Below are 20,072 nucleotides of genomic sequence, written 5' to 3'. Positions count from 1 at the left end.
ATTGGAAGACTTCACCATTTTGCCCTTTCTTTATATCAATGCACATTGAAATGAGTTACAAAAAATACACATACAATATAGGAATGGTCATATTAATTGTAGGGGTAAAATGGAAAAGAATTAATTAATTCTATCCTAATTTAATAAGTGCTCAAATAATATGAAAAATAAAAATTTAGTAAGATTCTCATCTAATATGGGACGGAGAGAATAACAATATAACTTTATTAATGTTGGGCCCGGGCAGCGCCCGGGCTTTCGTTACTAGTATATATATATATATATGAAAATTACCTCACAAACTCTTATACTTTTTATTTAGCGTCACCTGACTGTAAGAGCTGACCAACTGCTTCAATGGCGATAGCCGCCGCCATTACAGTGCCTCTCACAACCCCAACCCGCCGGTCTCTTTCTTCCCTTTCCGCTAATCCCAATCGAATCTCTTCTCCATTCACTTTACAATCGAACAAGCTCAAATTCGCCGCCATACAGTGCCCTAGTTTCCGGATTTCTGCGGTATCATCAATGAAAATCGAAGTTCCGGAGAATAGCTCTTCGGCTTCTTTCCTTGATCGTAAAGAAAGCGACTTTGTTCACTTTGTCAAGTACCATGGCCTGGGCAACGACTTCATACTGGTAATACATACACAATGCTCAATATTGAATATAGCTTTTTCTAATTTACGAGGAATTTGCAAGTAAAAGATGAAACTTGCTGCATTGGTTTCCAGCTATTGTTTTTTCTCCCCACATTTTACTAATTTGTTCTCCCTTTAAATACTAGTTCCACTAATGATCAAATTCACAGTTTATCTATTGAAATCTTTTGGTACAAAGTTTAAGATGATGGTATTTGACATAATACAAAGTTTAAGATGTTAATTTTCCTTGTGTATGATAGTAGTGGAAGAAAATAATTGAAAAGTTAGTTTTTAGTTGTAAAATTTGTTTGGTACAGAAAGCATGACTTTAAAGTTTTAACTTTAAAATTTAATAAAGGAATTTGAATTCTTGAAAGTTGTATGTAATAGTAACAATAGAATGATGTAGAGCTCTTATAGACATTCAAAAACGAACAGAGTTGCATATAAATTGGAACTAAGGGAGTATTTAAGTATCTTTCTCGTGCCTTTTAATTTGAATACGGTGAAATTATCTCACTTTTATACATCTTGGAGCTTCTTCTTTTTTTCCCTCTATCTTGAATTGCCTTATCTTTCTTGCCGTTCTCTTTTCCTGTCTTTGCAATATGCTAAAATGCTGCTTCTTGTTCAATAACATGTAAAAAGGATGGATTTTTACCCTAGTGATGACTTGTTTAGAGTTTAGTCTTGGAAAAAAATGCAATCTTGCGGAAGATAACTCACAATTTTTGCTGGAATATTGCTGGTTTTTAATAAACAATTGACAGTTTACAATGTTGAAAGTTGGGTATATTATTTATTTGATTAAGCTCACAATAGTTAAGGTCTTGAGACCAAAACCCTATGTTTATGAATCACAAATAGCAGTCTATACCTGGAATTTTGACATTTGGGGAAATACACATAAAAGTATGGGTGGGAAAGAGCCATGGTTCTTTGATTAGATGCTTATCCTTTATATGCTTGTTTTGAGTAGGTTGACAATAGAGATACAACAGAACCTAAGGTCAGTCCTGATCAAGCTGTGAAACTGTGTGATAGAAACTTCGGTATTGGTGCGGATGGGGTAATATTTGCAATGCCGGGTGTCAATGGCACTGATTATACCATGAGAATCTTCAATTCAGACGGAAGTGAGCCAGAGGTAACAGCACCTGTTCTTTGAATCTAGAATTGATTGCATCTGTCTCGGGAAGAAGTAATCTGACCTATTTGACTTCTAAACATGGTGTCTTTGTGTTTGCACATCTATGATTGAGAGAATGATAGAACGTGTTGAAATGTATCTTGCTGTCCATTCTGTCTCCCTCTCTCTCTATCTTTCTGATTCCTTACTTTTGTTGAATTTCCTTTAGTCATGCCCTTGCTTTCCTTATTTGGTGGCAAGAAAATATAAAAAGGACTTCAGAAGAACCATGATGTTGTCATTTTTCTTTGTGACATGTGTAAAGATATCAGTGTATATATTGAATATCCTTGCATATCTGCTAACCATGCTGTTGGGTCTGTTTCACCCTGTGCATTAGAGAAGTATATTGATGCATATGACTTCCTCCAGTACTTCTATTTTTGCAACTTCAACTTGTCCTGGAAGCCCTACACTGCAGTTGCTTCCTCACATGGAGACAGTAGTTTTACTGTGCTTGGGTTGTTGGAGCAGCTAAATACCACAGGAGAGGTGCCTGTTTATTTGTGGTATAAATCTAATGTCGAGATCAGTCTAACAGCAGGGGTTTTGCAAAGTGGCAATTGGCCCGGGCTTATTGTCTTCTCTGCTGAGCAAGTATTGCATATTTTTGTGAAAAAACAATGTGCAAGAACAGTATTTTGACATTTGGGTAACCCCAAACGGTCTTGCAGCGATGATATAAATCAAGGAGCTGGTGTGACCATGAATTCTGATATAAGCTTTGTCCATGGTGTTCTGAATGATGGCCCTCAATCTGAGAAATGGAACAGTAGTATTTTTAGACCAGCTCCACCTGCTGATCTTAACCAGTGCCTTCATCTGTCTAGTGGTCACTCAATTGTTGAATGGATTGATGACTGCTCAGTAGTAGTCTTATCGATCATTTTTGAGATTTTTATTAGACTCTTTTGTGGGTTAATGTCATTAGGATATCCAGTTACAATCATTTTAAAAAGGAGCAGCCATATCTTTTCTGATGACAAGGTTAGCGTGAAACTTGGTTGGTTCGAGCAATTTCATCTCAAATTTCCAATTCACAAGTTTGATCACTCGTGGATCCAAGATGGAATGATGCTTGAGAAAAAGACAGTTTTAAGATTGCCCGGAGGTTGAAAGAGCAAAAGCTTTTATTGGTGAACAAAACAAAAGAGCTACTATACCATATTCACGAAAGCAAATGCTCTATGAACAGCAAGTCGACCAGCTTGAAAGTTGCCATTTGCCTCTCCGTGATCAAATGTTACAGTTAGAAGGTGCAAACACCACGACAACACTATTATTGATGCTTTGGGAACTACATCAGCTGCAAGGGAAGTCGGGCAAAAGGCTCCGACTATTGAGGATATTGACAAAATAATTATTGCAATCAGCGAGCAGATGGAGATTATGAAAATGCTACAAGCAGCAATCTTTTTGCATATTTGTGCAGCTGCTGATTTTGTCGAAAGTGAGTTGCAGGCAACAAATAATGCGTTGAAGATTATGTTAGCTGGATATTGTCTGAAAATTGCTCCAAATTCTATGAAATGCTAGGGAAAGCTGGTGGGGCTTCCATTGGACTAAAGATGTGGTCTTGCTCTCAACACAAGATTAAGTGTTTGTTGGATGCTTTTGAAATTGGGAAGAGATATGCAGTGTTGGTTATATCTTTAGAAGAGTCACCCCACAATGAATGTAACCTACTGGAAGTTGATTTTGTGTTGGATGCTGGAAGGATTTGGTTCAAGTTGGTTGAGAAAGTGGCAGTCCCTTTGAGTGCTTTTTGGACTACAGAGTACAGATGCCAATGCCATCAATTCATAATGTCTTAGAGGAGTTGGATCCAACAATTCTCAATGCCCTCAGTTCAAAGCTCCATAAGGTGTTCAAAGTTGGTCCTTTAGTTCTGCCATCTTCATCTCCCAAGAAACTCCTTGATGTATATCTTGTTAGACATGGATGCATCCTCTGGTTTGAAAAGCAAAACGAAGAATCATTGTTGAAAATTGCTTTGGATATTGAAGCGTCTAAGGAATTCCTCTGGGTTGTTAACACTTATAAAGAGGAACAAGACAACACTTTGGTCTCATTACGGCTAAACTCGAACCTTGAGGACAAGGTTCTTATTGAGGTGGGGAGAATTGTTATGAATGTAACTAAGATGGAGGACGCATGTGAGAAGATGTCAAATTACATTTGGGACCCCGGGAAGATGCCTATATATTGAAGAGGGAAATAATCAATTAGGGTTTATGCTATGAAGTCGTCTCTTTATTTCTTAGTTGCTTAGACTAATTCTGGAACCTCCCTCCATTCTTCTTTTTATTTCTTCTTCTTCCCTTGGAAGATTTGTTACTAGTTTGGAGTAATTATAATGGTGAACTCTTATATTTGTAATTCCAATTATCCATTTGAATACAATATGGGTTCATTACATATTTCCTTTTGTCTACAAACAGATGTGTGGTAATGGAATTCGATGCCTTGCCAAATTTATTGCTGAGCTTGAGAACTTCCACGGAAAGAAAAGGTATTTATATCCTATTTGTTTCTCTATGTACAGTAATCTACTTTATAGAGTCTCAAACATCTGCCTGGTATTTACTGCTTTATATTTGTTGAATTACTTACTTGTTTCTTTGTATTGAAAACTTCTGGGGAATTTGAAGCTTCTTTAAACTTACTTATTTGGTGCTTTGGAGGGGTCAATTTTGAATTTGCTTGACGAATTTAAGATTAGCAAATATCGTGAACCATCATGGAACATCAATACTGCTTCCATAACTTGATCATGCCATTCACGTCTGAGAATTTTGTACTGTCAAGCAACATAGTTAGTTTTTCTTTTTCAATTCTTTTTCTGCTTAAGGTTCCCTCTTTATATAATATTTGTGCTACTTATTATTTGAAGTGGCATCATGAAAAGCTCTACATAGAGATCCTAAGCACCATATGCTATTTGGTTGGTGTTTCAATAGCTGTATAACTGAACATATTCTAGTGGCTTGGATGGTTTGCTGTTTTAATAGGCCATTATTCAGGATATAAATGCATCTTGGGACAGCTGAAATTTAACAGTTGTGTGAATACGACCATCAGATCTCTGCATGAATTGAACAGTGATAAGAATCATCACTTTGTTGTTCAGTACACTTAATCTGATCCTGGTTGGTAGGACTAATTGATTGAATAACTATCGATTTGATTGTTGTGGCTCACCAATCTTGATATTTTGTTAAATTCAATAATAGTATTATGGCATCTAGTGAATTTGATTTTCTTATTAGTCTGGCTGACTGACTGTCATCTCTTTTTGTAGTTTCACCATACATACAGGGGCTGGACTTATTGTTCCTGAAATCCAAGATGATGGAAAGGTAAATTCCATTTTTCTCAGCCATTTTGCTAGCTTAAGGGCTCTATTTTGCATGGATAGAGCAAAAGGATACATCAGATCATATAGCACACCTCTTTTTCAAAAAGATCATATAGGCGCCCCAACTAGATTGGGATTGCCACTTAGTTGGTTGATTGATTGAAGGAGCTGCATGCTGTTAGGCATTCAACACTGAAGTCACTGAAGTTTGATGTCAGATTATTTTGAATTAATTGGGAAGGCAATCACATGGTTTCCTTTTTTTTTTTTTTAAAACTTAATAGTTGTTTCTAATTCCAGGTTAGGGTTGACATGGGTGAGCCCATTCTAAAGGCAGCAGATGTGCCCACTAAACTACTCCCTAACAGAGATCAATCTGTCGTTAAATCAAGTCTAGATGTAGATGGAAGCACATGGAATGTAACCTGTGTTAGCATGGGGAATCCCCATTGTGTCACTTTTGGTACAGCACAAAGCCAGGTATTTTCTTTGGTTTAGTGCTATTTGTTGCAATTCTTGTGGAATCAAAGGCAATGGCGCTACAGTTGATATGAACTTTGTTGTATAGGGATAATAAAATATTCCGTTATCTCTAAAAGGCTCAGGACTCTAGCCTATGAAAAGAATGGATAACTTCTCTTATTTCACACAATTCTTTTGTCCATGCCTAATGCCTTGTCCTCTTTACCTTATATTTTGGATTGTAAGTTGAACATGAGAGTGCTAAACATTGTACCAAGCTGTTTTCTCTGTAAAAACGGCCTCTTAAAATATGCCATGTTTTATTTTAAGATAACAGGTCAATCATTCTATTATATTCTTAAGATGAAATGGAGTAAGGTATTTCATAGGATATTAATATCATCTTTTTCCTATGAATACTAGTCATTCTGTTTCCTGTTTCAATTTAGTGGTTATGTGATTCATTATTTAACAGTAAACATCTGCTTGTGCAGAAATAGAAAAAAATTCACTGAGGGCTTTATGTCTCTCCCATTTATTAGGTTTTAATTGCTTTCGTTTTCTGCTTATCATGCAACAGGAGTTGCAAGTAGATGAACTAAAATTAGCAGACATTGGTCCAAAGTTTGAACATCATGAGATGTTTCCTGCTCGCACTAACACAGGTCCGTTTAAATCTTAGCATGAAGAAACTTAATATCTTTATTGATGCAGGAGTTGATCTTCATGTCAGCCTTGTTATATTTTCTTCAAAAAGTATTTGAACTGCAAACCAAGATATTAGCATGATATTTCATTTGAAAATCTCCCTAATCCAATAGTAGTTGTGAGAAAGCAGAATTTAGTTTCACATTGATCACATTGTTCAAGCTTGTTACCAGAGTCATACACTGATTCTGAACTTTGCCAACCGAATTCATCATAACTCATTGATCTGCACTTTCCTTTTCTTTTTCCTTTTGGCTTTGCTATTAGGTAGAACTTCCTTAGGGCGATGAAATGATAAGGCCTTGACTCCCACTTCTCCTTTTTCCCTCCTTATGCCAAAAGTTCTTTCCAAAATGACGGATTGTCCTATTTATTCTGTTGGAATTTGCCTAGAAATGAAATAGAAGTTTGAAAATCTCTTCAGGAAGCGCTGCAGCCAAGGAAACCATGGCTGTAGCACCTTGCGTATGTCTGAGTCCAAGAAATCTGGCCCATGGTCTGTGCCATGAGTTTCGAGAAGTTATATTTCAAGAATATAGTTATCTCCTGCTCATTCCAAAAAGTTAAAGATTTCTATTTATACCCCTTGGAATTTCTCTAGAAAGGAAATGGAAGGTTGAAAATTCCTAAAACTAATCTTCCATAGCCTTCGTAGACCAACACTAGGAAGTACGACACCTGAAAAATATTGGTCATATGCATGGCAGCTAATTTTTGCAGCATACCTATATTTCTGTCCTTGCCAATAATTGCTCAACTGAAGGAATAATATCAGCCTGTCAAAAGGTTTGATATGGATCATTCAGAAACCCATGTCATGCCTAAGTAATGTCTAGCAAGATGTACACTATTTATAATTGGGTACCTTTGGCTCGTTGTATATGGTATGAAGTGAATCCAGAAGAGGGTGATGAAACAATGTTGATAAAAAATCTTAACTAAATGCAACTAGAGGAACCTCGCACTAGACGACCCAAAATTTACATGTCGTGATGGCACCTATGTTCCCAATCGATAGGTAAGCCAACTCACTAGTTTTACCAATTTAACTAAATAATTAAGGTGAAAAGATAAACAACAAATAGAATAGCAGGGTTATTACACACACTAAATGCATTTCCAGGTGTCACTGAAAGTCCTGATACTCCAATCTGGAAAATGCACAAGAAAGGGATTTTTTCTGTGAAGTCTTGTTACTGGAGCTTAAACTCTAATCAGGCTATGGAAATGGAATGGCCTTGGAAACTAATCTGGAAAATCAAGATTCCTCACAATGTCTCAGGTTTTATTTGGTTGGCAATTAGGAAAGCATGTCTAACTCATGAAGTGTTACAAAGAAGAGGTATACAGATTTGCTCAAGGTGTTTCATGTGTGGGGAAGAGGCAGAAGTTAATAGTCACTTATTCTTACACTGCAGAACAGCTGCAAATCTGTGGAACATGTTCTTATGTACACTTGGAGTTAACTGGGTAATGCCCAAGACTACTTTAGAGTTGTTGAGACAGTGGGAAGGAGTGGGCAGAAGAAGAAGATCCAAAGAGGACTGGTGGAAATGCATCCGAGCCTGCATCTGGTGGACATTGTGGAAGGAAAGAAATGAAAGATCACATGATGGGAAACTTAACAGCACTCAGAAAATCAAGATGAATAGCTTGAGCCTGCTGTATTTTTGGTGTAAACAGGATTTGGTGGGGGAGGTAGATAGTTAGGGGATTTTATAGTTCAATTGTAAAGTTTTGCCCAGTTTTTGGCTTTTGATATTACCCCCTGGGGGATGTAAATCCCACCTCATCAGGTCTTGCTGATGAGTTTTGATGTGAATATAAAGTTACCTTATCAAAAAAAAAAAAACCTCAAACACTTAAGTCTTTCATAAGTATGAAATGCGGAAAAATTAAAATGCCACCCAAGATTTTGGTGTCATAAGTACAAGAGCTTCTAAAATACGGTGCAAGTCTGAAACTAAAATGACAAGTCTAAATGTAAGAAATGTCTTGTTTGGATACTAAAACAACATAATAAATAATAAGATAGAGAGAGGTGTGGGTTGCGGAATAGCCAAACAGCTCACCACAACTCCAAGATACTCCAAGCTCGGACTCAAAAAGTTTCACGAGGTGTGCTCGTATTCGGAATCAAATCTACACCACAAAAGAGTGCAAAAAGTGTAGTATGAGTACGAAACCACGTATACTCAACATGTCTCATAGACCAATAGCGAAAAAGTAGTGACAAGGGTATATAAGAAAATCATCCTTTAATTTTACAAGTTTACGTTATACTTATCAGACAAGTTTCATCAAATAGGGATATAATCAAAGGTCACGTAACGTTAACCACCAATTAAGCACATAATCAAATAAGAATAAATGATGTAATGAGATGCAATACAATGCAACACCATGAAATGATATGCCTAAGATGCTCTACCGTATATACATAATACTTCTTTGAAATACATTGAGAGTTCGTGACCAATGGGGGACTCGCGAGGTCCATATACCGACACAGATGATCTCCACGTGTCTATGCGGACGATTGCAACGCACTATCATAAAATCAAACAATCCCAGCACGGACGATCTCCACGTGCCCAACTTATAATCATACAATTGAACAATCTTCGGCACGGACGATCTCCATGTGCCCAACTTATACTCAATCTCATATCAATGCATGTGTTCAATATGATATCAATAACAGGGGATGATGATGCATTTCAATCAGTCAAATATTGGTATGACATATACTCACCTCAACTATCACAAATATATGGGTTCAATAACGAAACACAACACAAAAGAACCCAAGTCAATAATACATTCAGCTAATTCCCATATGCTTTGGCATTCTCAAATTACAATCCGGCATTCGATAGTAATAAACTTTCCATTTGTAACACCAATACTCGTACCAATGCTCGTCACACCATTGGTACAAGAACCCCATCTTTCGCCCTTACCCATTGTCTATTCCATTTTTAATTTTTAATTAGAAAAACGTCCTTCAACGAAGTCTGAAAGTTTGAAAGTCTTAACATACCTTGAATACCGAACACGTGTCACAAATCCTCAAGATTTCACCTTTCCCTTTCGTAAAGCTTCAGAATGTTCCCAATCTATTAAATAGTTATTATTAAGTAAACATGTTTGTAGGCACTCATATTACTATATGTCTATCCTAAACCCACAAACTCACCCAAATCTATAAGCAATTTCCTAGACCTCAAGCCTAGGGTTAAGTTTTAATTCCTCCAGATCATATAACTCTAATGGTATTTATACAATACACCTAATTTGATATATTGGTATATGTAATTAAATATTAGGTGTATTGTATTATATAAATACCATTAGAGTTATATTATTTGGAGGAATTAAGATTTAACCCTAGGTTTTGAGGTCTAGAAAATTGCTTATAGATTTGGGTGAGTTTGTGGGTTTAGGATAGACATATAGTAATATGAGAGTCTACGGACTTGTTTACTTACGAATAATGACTATCTGATAGATTGCGAATATTCTGAAGCTTTACGAAAGGGATAGGCAAAATCTTAAGGATTCATGTTCGGCATTCAAGGTATGTTAAGACTTTCCGACTTTGTTGAAGGATGTTTTTCTAATTAAAGATTAAAAATGGAATAGACAATGGGTAAGAACGAAAGATGGGGTTTCGTACCAATGGTGTGATGGACATTGGTATGAGTCTCGATGTTATAAAGGGAGAGTTTATTACTATAGAATGACATTGTAATTTGAGAATGCCAAAACATATGAGCATTAGCTGATGTATTATTGACTTGTGTTCTTTCGTATTGTTGTGTTTCTTTATTGAACCCGTATATTTGTGACAGTTGAGGTGATTATATGTCATACCGATATTTGATTGATTGAAATGCATCATCATCCCTTGTTATTGATATCATATTGTACACATGCATTGACATGAGATTAGGTGTAAATTGGGCACGTGGAGCTTGGATTGTTTGATTTTGTGATTATAAGTTGGGCACGTGGAGACTACTATCCGAGCTGGGATTTTATGATAGTGCGTTGAGATCGTCTGCGCAGACACGTGGAGATCGTCCATGTCGGTATATGGACCTCGCGAGTTCCCCTTGGGTCACGAACTCTCGATGTATTTTCGAGAAGTATCGTGTATATACGGTTTAGAGAGTACTTGGCATCTGAGGCATATCAGTTCATGGTATTGCATTACTTCGTTTATTCTTATTTGATTATGTGTTTAATTGGTGGTGGGACATTACCTGGCCTTTGATTATCCCTATTTGATGAAACTTGACTTATAAGTATAATGTAGACTTGTAAAATTACAGGATAGTTTTCTTATATACTCATGTCACTACTTTATCGTTGTCTATCTATGAGACATGCTGAGTATACGTGATTTCGTACTCATACTACACTTGTTGCACTCTTTTATGGTGCAGATTCGATTCCGAATACGAGCACACCTCGTGGAGCTTTTTGAGTCCGAGATTGGAGTATCTCGGAGTTGTGGTGAACTGCTTGGCTGTTCCGAAGCCTACACCTCCCTCTATCTTATTATTTATTTTGTTGTTTTAGTATTCAGATAAGATATTTCTTACATTTAGACTTGTCATTTTAATTTTAGACTTGCAACATATTTTAGAAGCTCTTGTACTTATGACACCAAAATTTTGGGTGGTATTTTAGCTTTTCCACATTTCATACTTATGAAAGACTTAGTGTTTGAGGTATTCTACTTGTTGTTTATCTTTTGATCTTAATTATTTAGTTAAATTGGTAAAACTAGTGGGTTGGCTTACCTATCGGTTGGGAACATAGGTGCCATCACGACATGTAAACTTTGGGTCATGACAATTTGATATCAGAGCACTAGGTTCATCGGTCTCACGAGTATAAGAGCAATGACTAGTAGAGTCTTGCGGATCGGTATGATGACGTCCATGCTTATCTTTGAGAGGCTATAAGACATTTAGGGAACTTCTATCCTTTCATTCCTTATCGTGCGCATTTGACTTTGTTGAAATTGTATTCTTGTTGTCTCATTCTCTCACAAATGATGAGGACTCGTGCATTCGTGATCAAAGATCAAGAGTTTGTACACACACCCGCTGCTAGGTTTATTGAATGAGGTAGATGCAGGGGTGAGGTCAAGTTAGAGGTTGTGTTGCACTACGTTTGATAAGAGGCCTATCATGACCGTCGATGAGCAGAAAGTGTTTGAAGGGGTCAGGATGATGAATCCTCCAACCTATACTAGTATCTTCAGTGAGAATGCGTATGAATTTATATCACTTTTTACGAGGGGTTGCACAATCTTTGATTAGTGGAGTCCCATGGAGTTAACTATACATCGTTTCATAATATTGGCCCTATCAAGTAGTGGTGGAGATATTACATTAATAGTAGGCCAACTAGACCATCTCCACTCTCATGGACTTTGTTTACTCAGGTGGTTTGTTCCACTCAATGAGAGGGAGTGTAAGAGGACTGAACTTGAGGGTTTGCAACAAGAGGAAATAACAGTGACAAGTATGAGGTTAAATTCTATGTCTTGGTTAGACACACTTCAATGTAACTTCCTACCGAGGCTGAGAGAGTGAGAATGTTTCTCAAAGGGTTGATCTTTTTTATTCGCATGGGAGTTCCTCAAGTTGCTGCTTCTGGTGTTCAATTTCAGAAAGTGATAGATGTTTTCAAGGATTTAGAGATGATTCGATATGAGGGATTTGAGCAGTGTGAGGGCAAGAGGGTCCATCATTCGAGTTGGATATGGTATGTGAGTCACTTTATTTGCCTGTACATGTTTCTACTTCTACTGGATATTTCATAGTGGTAGATCAAGGATATCGATCGTACGTAGTTACTTTGATGGGATATGGTACTCAAGTGGGATGAAGGTCTTATATATGATAGATTCTGATATTATTTTTTTGGCTAGATTGGTTATCTCTTTATCATGCGATTTCCAGATAAGGGTGATGAAACAATGTTGATAAAAAATCCTAGCTAAATGCAACTAGAGGAACCTCGCACTAGAGAGTAGAGAAATGCCGGCAATTGAAGAATAATCAATTCAGGTCTCAGAGTGACCAGTAATTGTAATAGCACGTGGTGGTGTCTGCAACTCTGTTGAAGGTAATAAGCTGATTTATGGAGTGGAAAACAGTAGTTGGACACTTTTCAACTAATAGAAGCTAATTAAAAAATATTATAGCCATTCACGATGCTTAAGTGGAAATAAAAGTAACAATTAAATGCAATATAACAAACTGAAAAATTTGAGATGGTGTTGGAAGGAAGAAAAAAGGATGGGAAGAGGGGAAAGGAAGATAAAGGAAGGTGAAAAGAGAAGTAACTAAAAGTAGGTTAAAAGTAAACGGAAACAAGAGTAAACAATAAACAAAAAAATTGAGGGAGAATATAAATGAAATATAAGGATGCAACTTGTCTACAGTGTACGATTTGTTTGTTTCTTTGGGGGGTTTTAAACGAAAATGCAATTTCAGTATTTGGAAATGTACTAAATGTAGTAGAACTGGTCTAACATTATATAATGTGGCTTTAGAAAGAGATGAAGACTGCACGTTAGCCAAAAAAAGGTTCTGTTTTTAGTTAATCAGTTCGGTTGTATGTGCTCTACTTTGACAAGCCGTTCATGGTTTATTTACCGGATTAACATTTCTTATGTAAAGTGACTGAGTGCTTGTCATTTGGCATGCATTATCCAACAGCAGTGTTTTTGTCTGGCAATAAAGGGCTTTAGGTGCACTTCCAGTATCATTATAGGTGTAGGGTGATGCAATCTTTAAGTTTATCGTCTGTGTTTAAAATGTAGCTTCCTGATTAAGATTTAAGAGTGCACTCGATTTTTGTGTTTCAAGCACTTGCTGCTCTTTGATGCAGATAAAGAAGGATTACCAAATGTGTGTTTATGGTCGTGGTGTTTCATTTGTTATTATTTCATGAACTCCTTTCTTGCATCTTTTGGGTAAACATTGACATATTTGGTTGATGTGCAGAATTTGTTCAAGTTTTCTCCCCAACACACCTTAAAATGCGTGTCTGGGAACGTGGTGCAGGTTTGTTTTCTGAACAAAAAGGAAACCTTCACCTTACAAATAATTTGATGTATTAGATTGGTGCCGTTACTTGCTAAATGTAACTGTGAATTTATCCCTTTTCGAGTATAGGCGAGACACTTGCCTGTGGGACAGGAGCTTGTGCCGTTGTTGTTGCAGCAGTGCTTGAGGGTCGTGCTGCAAGGGTAAGAAGTTGATTACTTTTGGGTTTTAATGCTGGAAAAAACTAAAATCATGTCAAGTATGTGTGACCGTCTTTCCCATTTGTTGCGTTACTGATTGCTCCTTTGATCATTGCTCTTCCCCGTTACCAAAGCAGCGTTGTACTGTTGATCTGCCTGGTGGACCACTTGACATTGAGTGGAATGAGAACAACCATATATACATGACGGGGCCAGCAGAGGTAGTTTTCTATGGGTCAGCTCCTCTTTAAGCCCCTAAATGTAAGTTTATTTGTACTTCATCCTTTCTGTAAGTTTATTTTGATCTTCCAGAATTCATAAATTTGCTCCAAATCTTTGCCAACTTCGTTGGAGAATGAAAGTAAAGCAGACAAATTGATCTTTGGATAAACCACATTACTTTCATCGTTGCCTCAAATTGAAATTCTTTTGTTGTGATTTCTCAAAGCTGTGAACTTTTACTTTCTCCAATTTAGTCATTTCAAGGACGCGGAGAAAGTACATTAGTTTCATATTGGCTCCTTGAAGTAGTACAAGTATCATCACTGAACGGAGGAGGCTGTTCTTCTCGTGGAGGACACTCACACTATAGAACAAATGGGTTGTGTTGAGCTTAGGCGAATTACATTAGATGCAGACCCATACATACCATGTATAAGATCAAGCCCGGGCCATTGACAAACCTAGTTTGCGCCTACAACTAAAATGAGTAATTAGTTGAAACAAAAAATCTCTTTATATAATGTGATTGCTCACTGTTCCATAGAGATTACATGTTGATGGATATATACACCTACATTATGGGTAGATATTGAAATAAATGTCCACCCTGGTAAATAAAAATTTCAGACATTGGACATGTTCTTACCAGTACAAATGTTATAAAATTTGTTTAATCCCATGTCTGACCTTTACATATACTTTTAAAAGTGTCCTTTACATATACTTCTAACTGGTAAGCTTTAAATATTCTGGTTGTGGGTTCAAATGAAGCTCAATCAAATGTTCTTATGGAAAAAGAAGTTGCAGACTTGGGTGTATTCGGTACGGAGGTTTTCAGTTTTCTCATGTTCGTTTGGTAAAAAAAAATTGGAAATCATCTCTACTAGGAAAACGAGTTCACTTTAGGAAAATGACTTTCCTGATGGAGGTAGGGAAAATAAGTTTCGCAAGTGATATTTCACATTGATTTTGTCCTCTCTATCCTTCAACATATATACCTCATTTTACCCTGCCATCTCTACCACAGCTACACCCTTATCCTCACCTCCCATTTGTCTAGGTTATCTACAAGTGCTTTTTTTCTTCTTGCGTATTAAACACAAGGAAACAAGTGAGGAACGCAATTACTTTCCTAGAAAATAATTTTCAAGAAAACATTTTCCTTTCCATTCTTTTAGAAAGTGTATTTTGCCTTTTACTCCACACAATACAAACTACTATTGCTCTCAGATAATATGCACATCTAACAGATGGGCTTTAGCCTTTAGGCAAGAGGTAATGCATTAGTACAAGGAATAAGAGTTTATATTCTATTGCAATAACATATTTGATGTAATTTTACTTATGGTTGGAAGGATAGAATGCACAGAGATTTTATGTCGACCTTTGTAGTAGGGGTGTACAAAATTGAATAAAAAATTGAACCAAACCGCAAATCGAGTCAAACAAAAAAAAACCCCATTGCTGGTTTGGTATTGAAAAAAAATCCGACTATATTTGGGTTGGTTTGGTTTTAACTAAAAAAAAATCAACCCGAGACCAAACCAACTCAACATTATATATATAATTTTAAAGTTTTATTTTATACATAAAAATATTTACTTTGATATAATTTTTAAATATTCCTTATACTTTTTTATAGTTTGTATCTTTTAATATATTATTTCAAGTTTGAAACTTATAATTCTGAATGGTCCAATAAAGATTATAGTCCACATATGTTGGTAATTATAAGAAAGATTAAACCAAAATCAGATTAATACTAATGCAAAAAGAAAATCAATTCAACACTAAGAAGGACAATAATATTGAATATTTGTTCTTTAGTTTTGCATTGGTTTAGACAATTAAAATACATTATGTAACTTTAATTTCCTTTAATATTTAGTCATGTAACTAATACTTATTAAACTTATTTTAGCATGATTTAGTACTTTTAATCATGATCATTTTCAATATGAATTGTTAATTTGCAATATTTGTTTTAAGCGATTTCATTATTATTATTTTTGTTGGATATTTTAGTGTCATTAATCATATCATATTTTGTGTTATTTTTTTAAGAAACACCTTAGATAGTTGTATTTTGGTAGGACTAAAGAAATATTTGAAGTACAAGTAAATTATATGTTTGTATGAATACTTTACCGGAAAAATTCGAAAAATCGAAAAACACGAAAAAATCCGAGGTTGAAAAACCCGAGTTTTATTGGTTTGATTTATAAATTTTAAAAACCGACACAAATGGTTTGGTTTGATATTTGAAAAACCCGAACCAATTCGGCCATGTACACCCCTACTTTGTAGGATAGAGATCATTTTTCTAATAGACTTTATGTTCAAAGAAATGTTTCGAAGCAAAATTGCAAGAAAAATATAATAACACAATAGCAAGATACAAAATAAATAAGACAATCGACAGTAATAGAATAAAAAACTATGTAGCTATTAGATAATACTATTAAAAAGGAGAAGAAGAGGTTAGCCCCTACCCCTCCCACAAATAATGTGAGAATCTTCGAGTACCTAGTAACCTCCTATTTTAATCATCGATCTTCAAACCTTACACTATCAAGCTTTAAAACTAATTAGGTAACTGGTTTATAGTGAATGGAGTGATATTTGAAAACATGATAACTAACCTGTTGCAACTGGTTGAACTACAGTTTGCACAAGAAAGTTTCTTATATTTCACATTAATTCAGTGAAATTCACAAATAAGGTCTAGAAAAAAAAAACTACTATCTAAGAAGAAGAAATAAGCGCATAGTTGAGTGTCAACATGTCTGCTTTAGTTGTGTCCTTCCCTCATAATAAGCTACTAGACTTATTGGTTAAAGCTAGCATTTCATGTGTAAGGTCTTAGGATTGAACTTGGGCAACATCCCTTTCTTTTAATTCCTATTTTAATGCTTTTTTTTTTTAGAATCTGATTTACTCATTTGTAGTATTTTGTTGGCCCACTTCAATCTTGTTGATTAGAATTAGTAATGTAGTTTTTATAAAATAATCTATTTAATTTTATGTAAATATTAGGTATGAAAATTTGATTATTTATGTATTACTTATTTATATTTTAGTTATTTCATCTTTTATCTGACAATAGTAATTTTTTTTAAATTTATACTTATATTAATTATGCGTGTTTCATCATACCAAATAAGTACAATTTAATTAAGTGTAGCAAATATTCCTGGCGATTTAAATTTAAATTTATGGTTTAATTGTTCAAAATTCTATCATATTTTATTGTTATTAGCTAAGTAATACGTTTGATTATTTTATATCTCGATCTTTTTATTGGTAAGTTACCTTTGATTTCTAATGTTAATGTTAGATTGTTAATATTATTAGTAGAAACAAAATAAATATTACTGCATTAAAAAAATAAAAATACCACAAATAAAAATTACAAATTTCAAACAATGGTGCAGTAGGGATGTCATTGAGACAGTTCGGTTGGTTATTTTTAAAAAAATATATCATCCCAATTTTTTGGGTATTTTATGATGTATAACTAAAATTAGACTTTTTAAAACCATCTAGATCATATAGGTTTCTCTTCGGTATCAATACGATTTGGCTAACTTTCATTTTTTTAATTTTAAAGAGTCACCTCAAAATACATCATTATTAAAACTTTTTTTTTTCGCACGTGTTTTCTTGAAGAAACACTTCAGTTCCTCATTGAGAAGTCAAGAATGCAAAACCTTGTTACTATGGTGTTTGATCTCAACTTTTAATAGGAGTGTTTGAATAGATTTTGTCATATTGTTTGATGGATACTGAGTATCTATTATAGTATCTTTTAATGTTAATCATAATTAATCAAGAGAAAAAAACATAAATATACTCCCTCTGTTCAAGTTGAAACAACCTTTAAGAAACTATAAATAGAAGAGTAATTTTATTATATCAACCTTTGAATATAATAAATACAGTGTCTTGAAAAATGTAATAGGGAAATGAGATAAGGGTAAATTAGGAACTAAGTGTAGAATTATCCATGGATTTCATAAAGTGGACAAGTATTGTTGGACATCTATTTTTAATATAGTGGACAAATATTATTAGACGGAGGGAGTACAATTTAAGCATCTAAATAATTCCTATATAACAATAGTTTTACTTTAGAAAAATTACTAGAATATTGTGTTTAAGACATTATTTTACCTGATATATATCTATTATTTTTTTACAATATTAACTTTTTAATTATATAATTATGACACGTTTTTTAGTTATTTCTTTTCAGAATTAGTGGGCAGACTCTTAATGTATTTTGTTACTTATTTGAATTACAATTATATTCGGATACAACCTTTATTAAAGATTCTTTTTATCTCTCTTATTTTTCTTTTCAAGAAAGAAGACCATGTAATTTGGTCTTCATCAATTTCAACGTTAATATCAAGGTGGAAAAAGATATTCATCTCATATTTTCTTGGTAACAATTTTGGGTTGTTTTTATTCTTTTATGTTATTCAAAAGTATCTTAAACAAATAAATAATTTGTGCTCGTTTCTAAGAAAAATCGAGATTGAGTAGAAAACTTTCTATGGATTATATTCCTAAAAAGAGTCCTCGCTTAAGAGAGTTTACTACCGATGTCAATATCTTCATTGTTTATTTAAGACCAAACTTTGAGTTGAATGCTTTCTCTTCCTCTCCCACAAGTAAATCTGAAAAAATGTCATTCATCTGGTAGTGAAATTCCTACCGTTGTTAGTTACTAGTAATAATTAAGGGTTGCAATATCAAACCCAGCCCGCTCACTATGACTATAAGAAGGGATTTCACGAGGTTAAATTCAAGAGGTCGAAAGTAATTTATAGTAAATGTTGTATAGACGGTCATAACAAAAAGACTTGTACCAATTATCCATAGCAGAATTAACATTGTTATTGATAGTTGTTTTTAAATAATTTTATCTAGCTTTGTGCTTTATTGATACAAATTCGTCAAAATATTGTGTCTTTGCGTGGTATACAATTATGTCTCATAGTAATGGACTAAAGAAAGAATCACCATATGTTAACCTTAATAAAAACTCAATATATACATATATTATACCATATAGTATACCAAATTTTACCATATATTATATCAACACGGTATCATATAATATATCAACTTTTACTTTAATGAATAAACTCAAACTAGCACCATATAATATTTTACAATATACCATATAACATATAAAAAATTGAATCATTTAATTTACTGATCATATAATTTACTAACTTATAGTATATATTATCCAACGTTAATATATATAAGTAATACCTAAAACGGTTGAATTTGACAAATGGAACACCATAAAAAGGAGAGACAAAAGGGGCTCACTCAATTAATGTTAATTAATAAAAAAATTCAATTCTTCATGATAAAAATGTAAACTTGTAGAACATACAAATGATCAACATTAATTTGATCAATAACAAATTATAGTCAAACATTGTGACTTCATAAGTTAAGATTGTCACATTAGTAATGGAAAGGTCAATTATCTAAACCACTTGTTTTTTGTCGTTTGACTTTACAGCGATCAAAATTCAATTTTAGGTAAGTGAAAGAACATTTGTAAGGAATACGTATATTATGTTGATTCTCTTTGATTTGACGATTACCTATAACGATTAATCAACGTATTCGATATAAAAATTGAAATGAAAAAGGAATTTTTATGTGCTTCATCAATGACTTCTCGTTCAATGATCTGAATTCATTGGATGTCATTGCCGATAAAAAATATGGTTGATAGATGCTTTGGGGCAAATGAATTTAGACTGAAGTAGTATTATTGATTTTGGGTAATCTGTTTATTTGATATAAAAATTAGATTCATTTCCAAATTGATACTCGTTATGTATAAAATTTTAAATCGATAACCAGAAATTATCAGTAATTCTATAATACTTTATTTATTTGGTTATCGATTTTAGGGGTCTATTTATTTCTTGACAAAGTTTTGGATTGTTTCTTTATGGTTTAATTTCTTTAAGGTACCCAAAGAGAGGAAACTGAAAAAATTAAATCTTACTCAATAGATCAAAAATCTCAAAATCTAACACATGGACAAGTTGATATCACAAGGATTTATGATAAATGTTTTAAAAATTGAAATACTAAATTAATAAAGATATTCTACCTAAAAAATAAAAAATAATAAAAATAATAATAATAAAAAATAATATATATATATATATATATATT

General features: G+C 34.1%; 1 protein-coding gene across 1 annotated transcript; it reads left to right on the top strand.

Annotated features, from left to right (window-relative positions):
- Positions 1 to 302: 302 nt before the first annotated feature.
- LOC102588220 (diaminopimelate epimerase, chloroplastic) lies at positions 303 to 14,072 on the top strand. The gene is made up of 9 exons (XM_006345598.2): positions 303 to 639; positions 1,624 to 1,791; positions 4,275 to 4,345; positions 5,135 to 5,192; positions 5,492 to 5,671; positions 6,234 to 6,318; positions 13,393 to 13,452; positions 13,564 to 13,637; positions 13,772 to 14,072. Exons 1-9 carry the CDS (start codon positions 358 to 360, stop codon positions 13,883 to 13,885), a joined length of 1,092 nt encoding a protein of 363 aa, XP_006345660.1. The 5' UTR covers positions 303 to 357; the 3' UTR covers positions 13,886 to 14,072.
- Positions 14,073 to 20,072: the final 6,000 nt, after the last annotated feature.

Source organism: Solanum tuberosum, unplaced genomic scaffold, assembly GCF_000226075.1.
Source record: "Solanum tuberosum cultivar DM 1-3 516 R44 unplaced genomic scaffold, SolTub_3.0 scf00071, whole genome shotgun sequence".
NCBI classification, from domain to species: Eukaryota; Viridiplantae; Streptophyta; class Magnoliopsida; order Solanales; family Solanaceae; genus Solanum; species Solanum tuberosum.
The sequence above is the reverse complement of the archived record's forward strand: the minus strand, read 5'-3'. Positions and strand labels throughout refer to the sequence as shown.

Coding starts and splice junctions, on each gene's coding strand:
- LOC102588220 (XM_006345598.2), top strand. CDS start 358: ATGGCGATAGCCGCCGCCATTACAGTGCCTCTCACAACCCCAACCCGC. Junction 640..1,623: donor TGGGCAACGACTTCATACTG/GTAATACATACA, acceptor TGTTTTGAGTAG/GTTGACAATAGAGATACAAC. Junction 1,792..4,274: donor CAGACGGAAGTGAGCCAGAG/GTAACAGCACCT, acceptor GTCTACAAACAG/ATGTGTGGTAATGGAATTCG.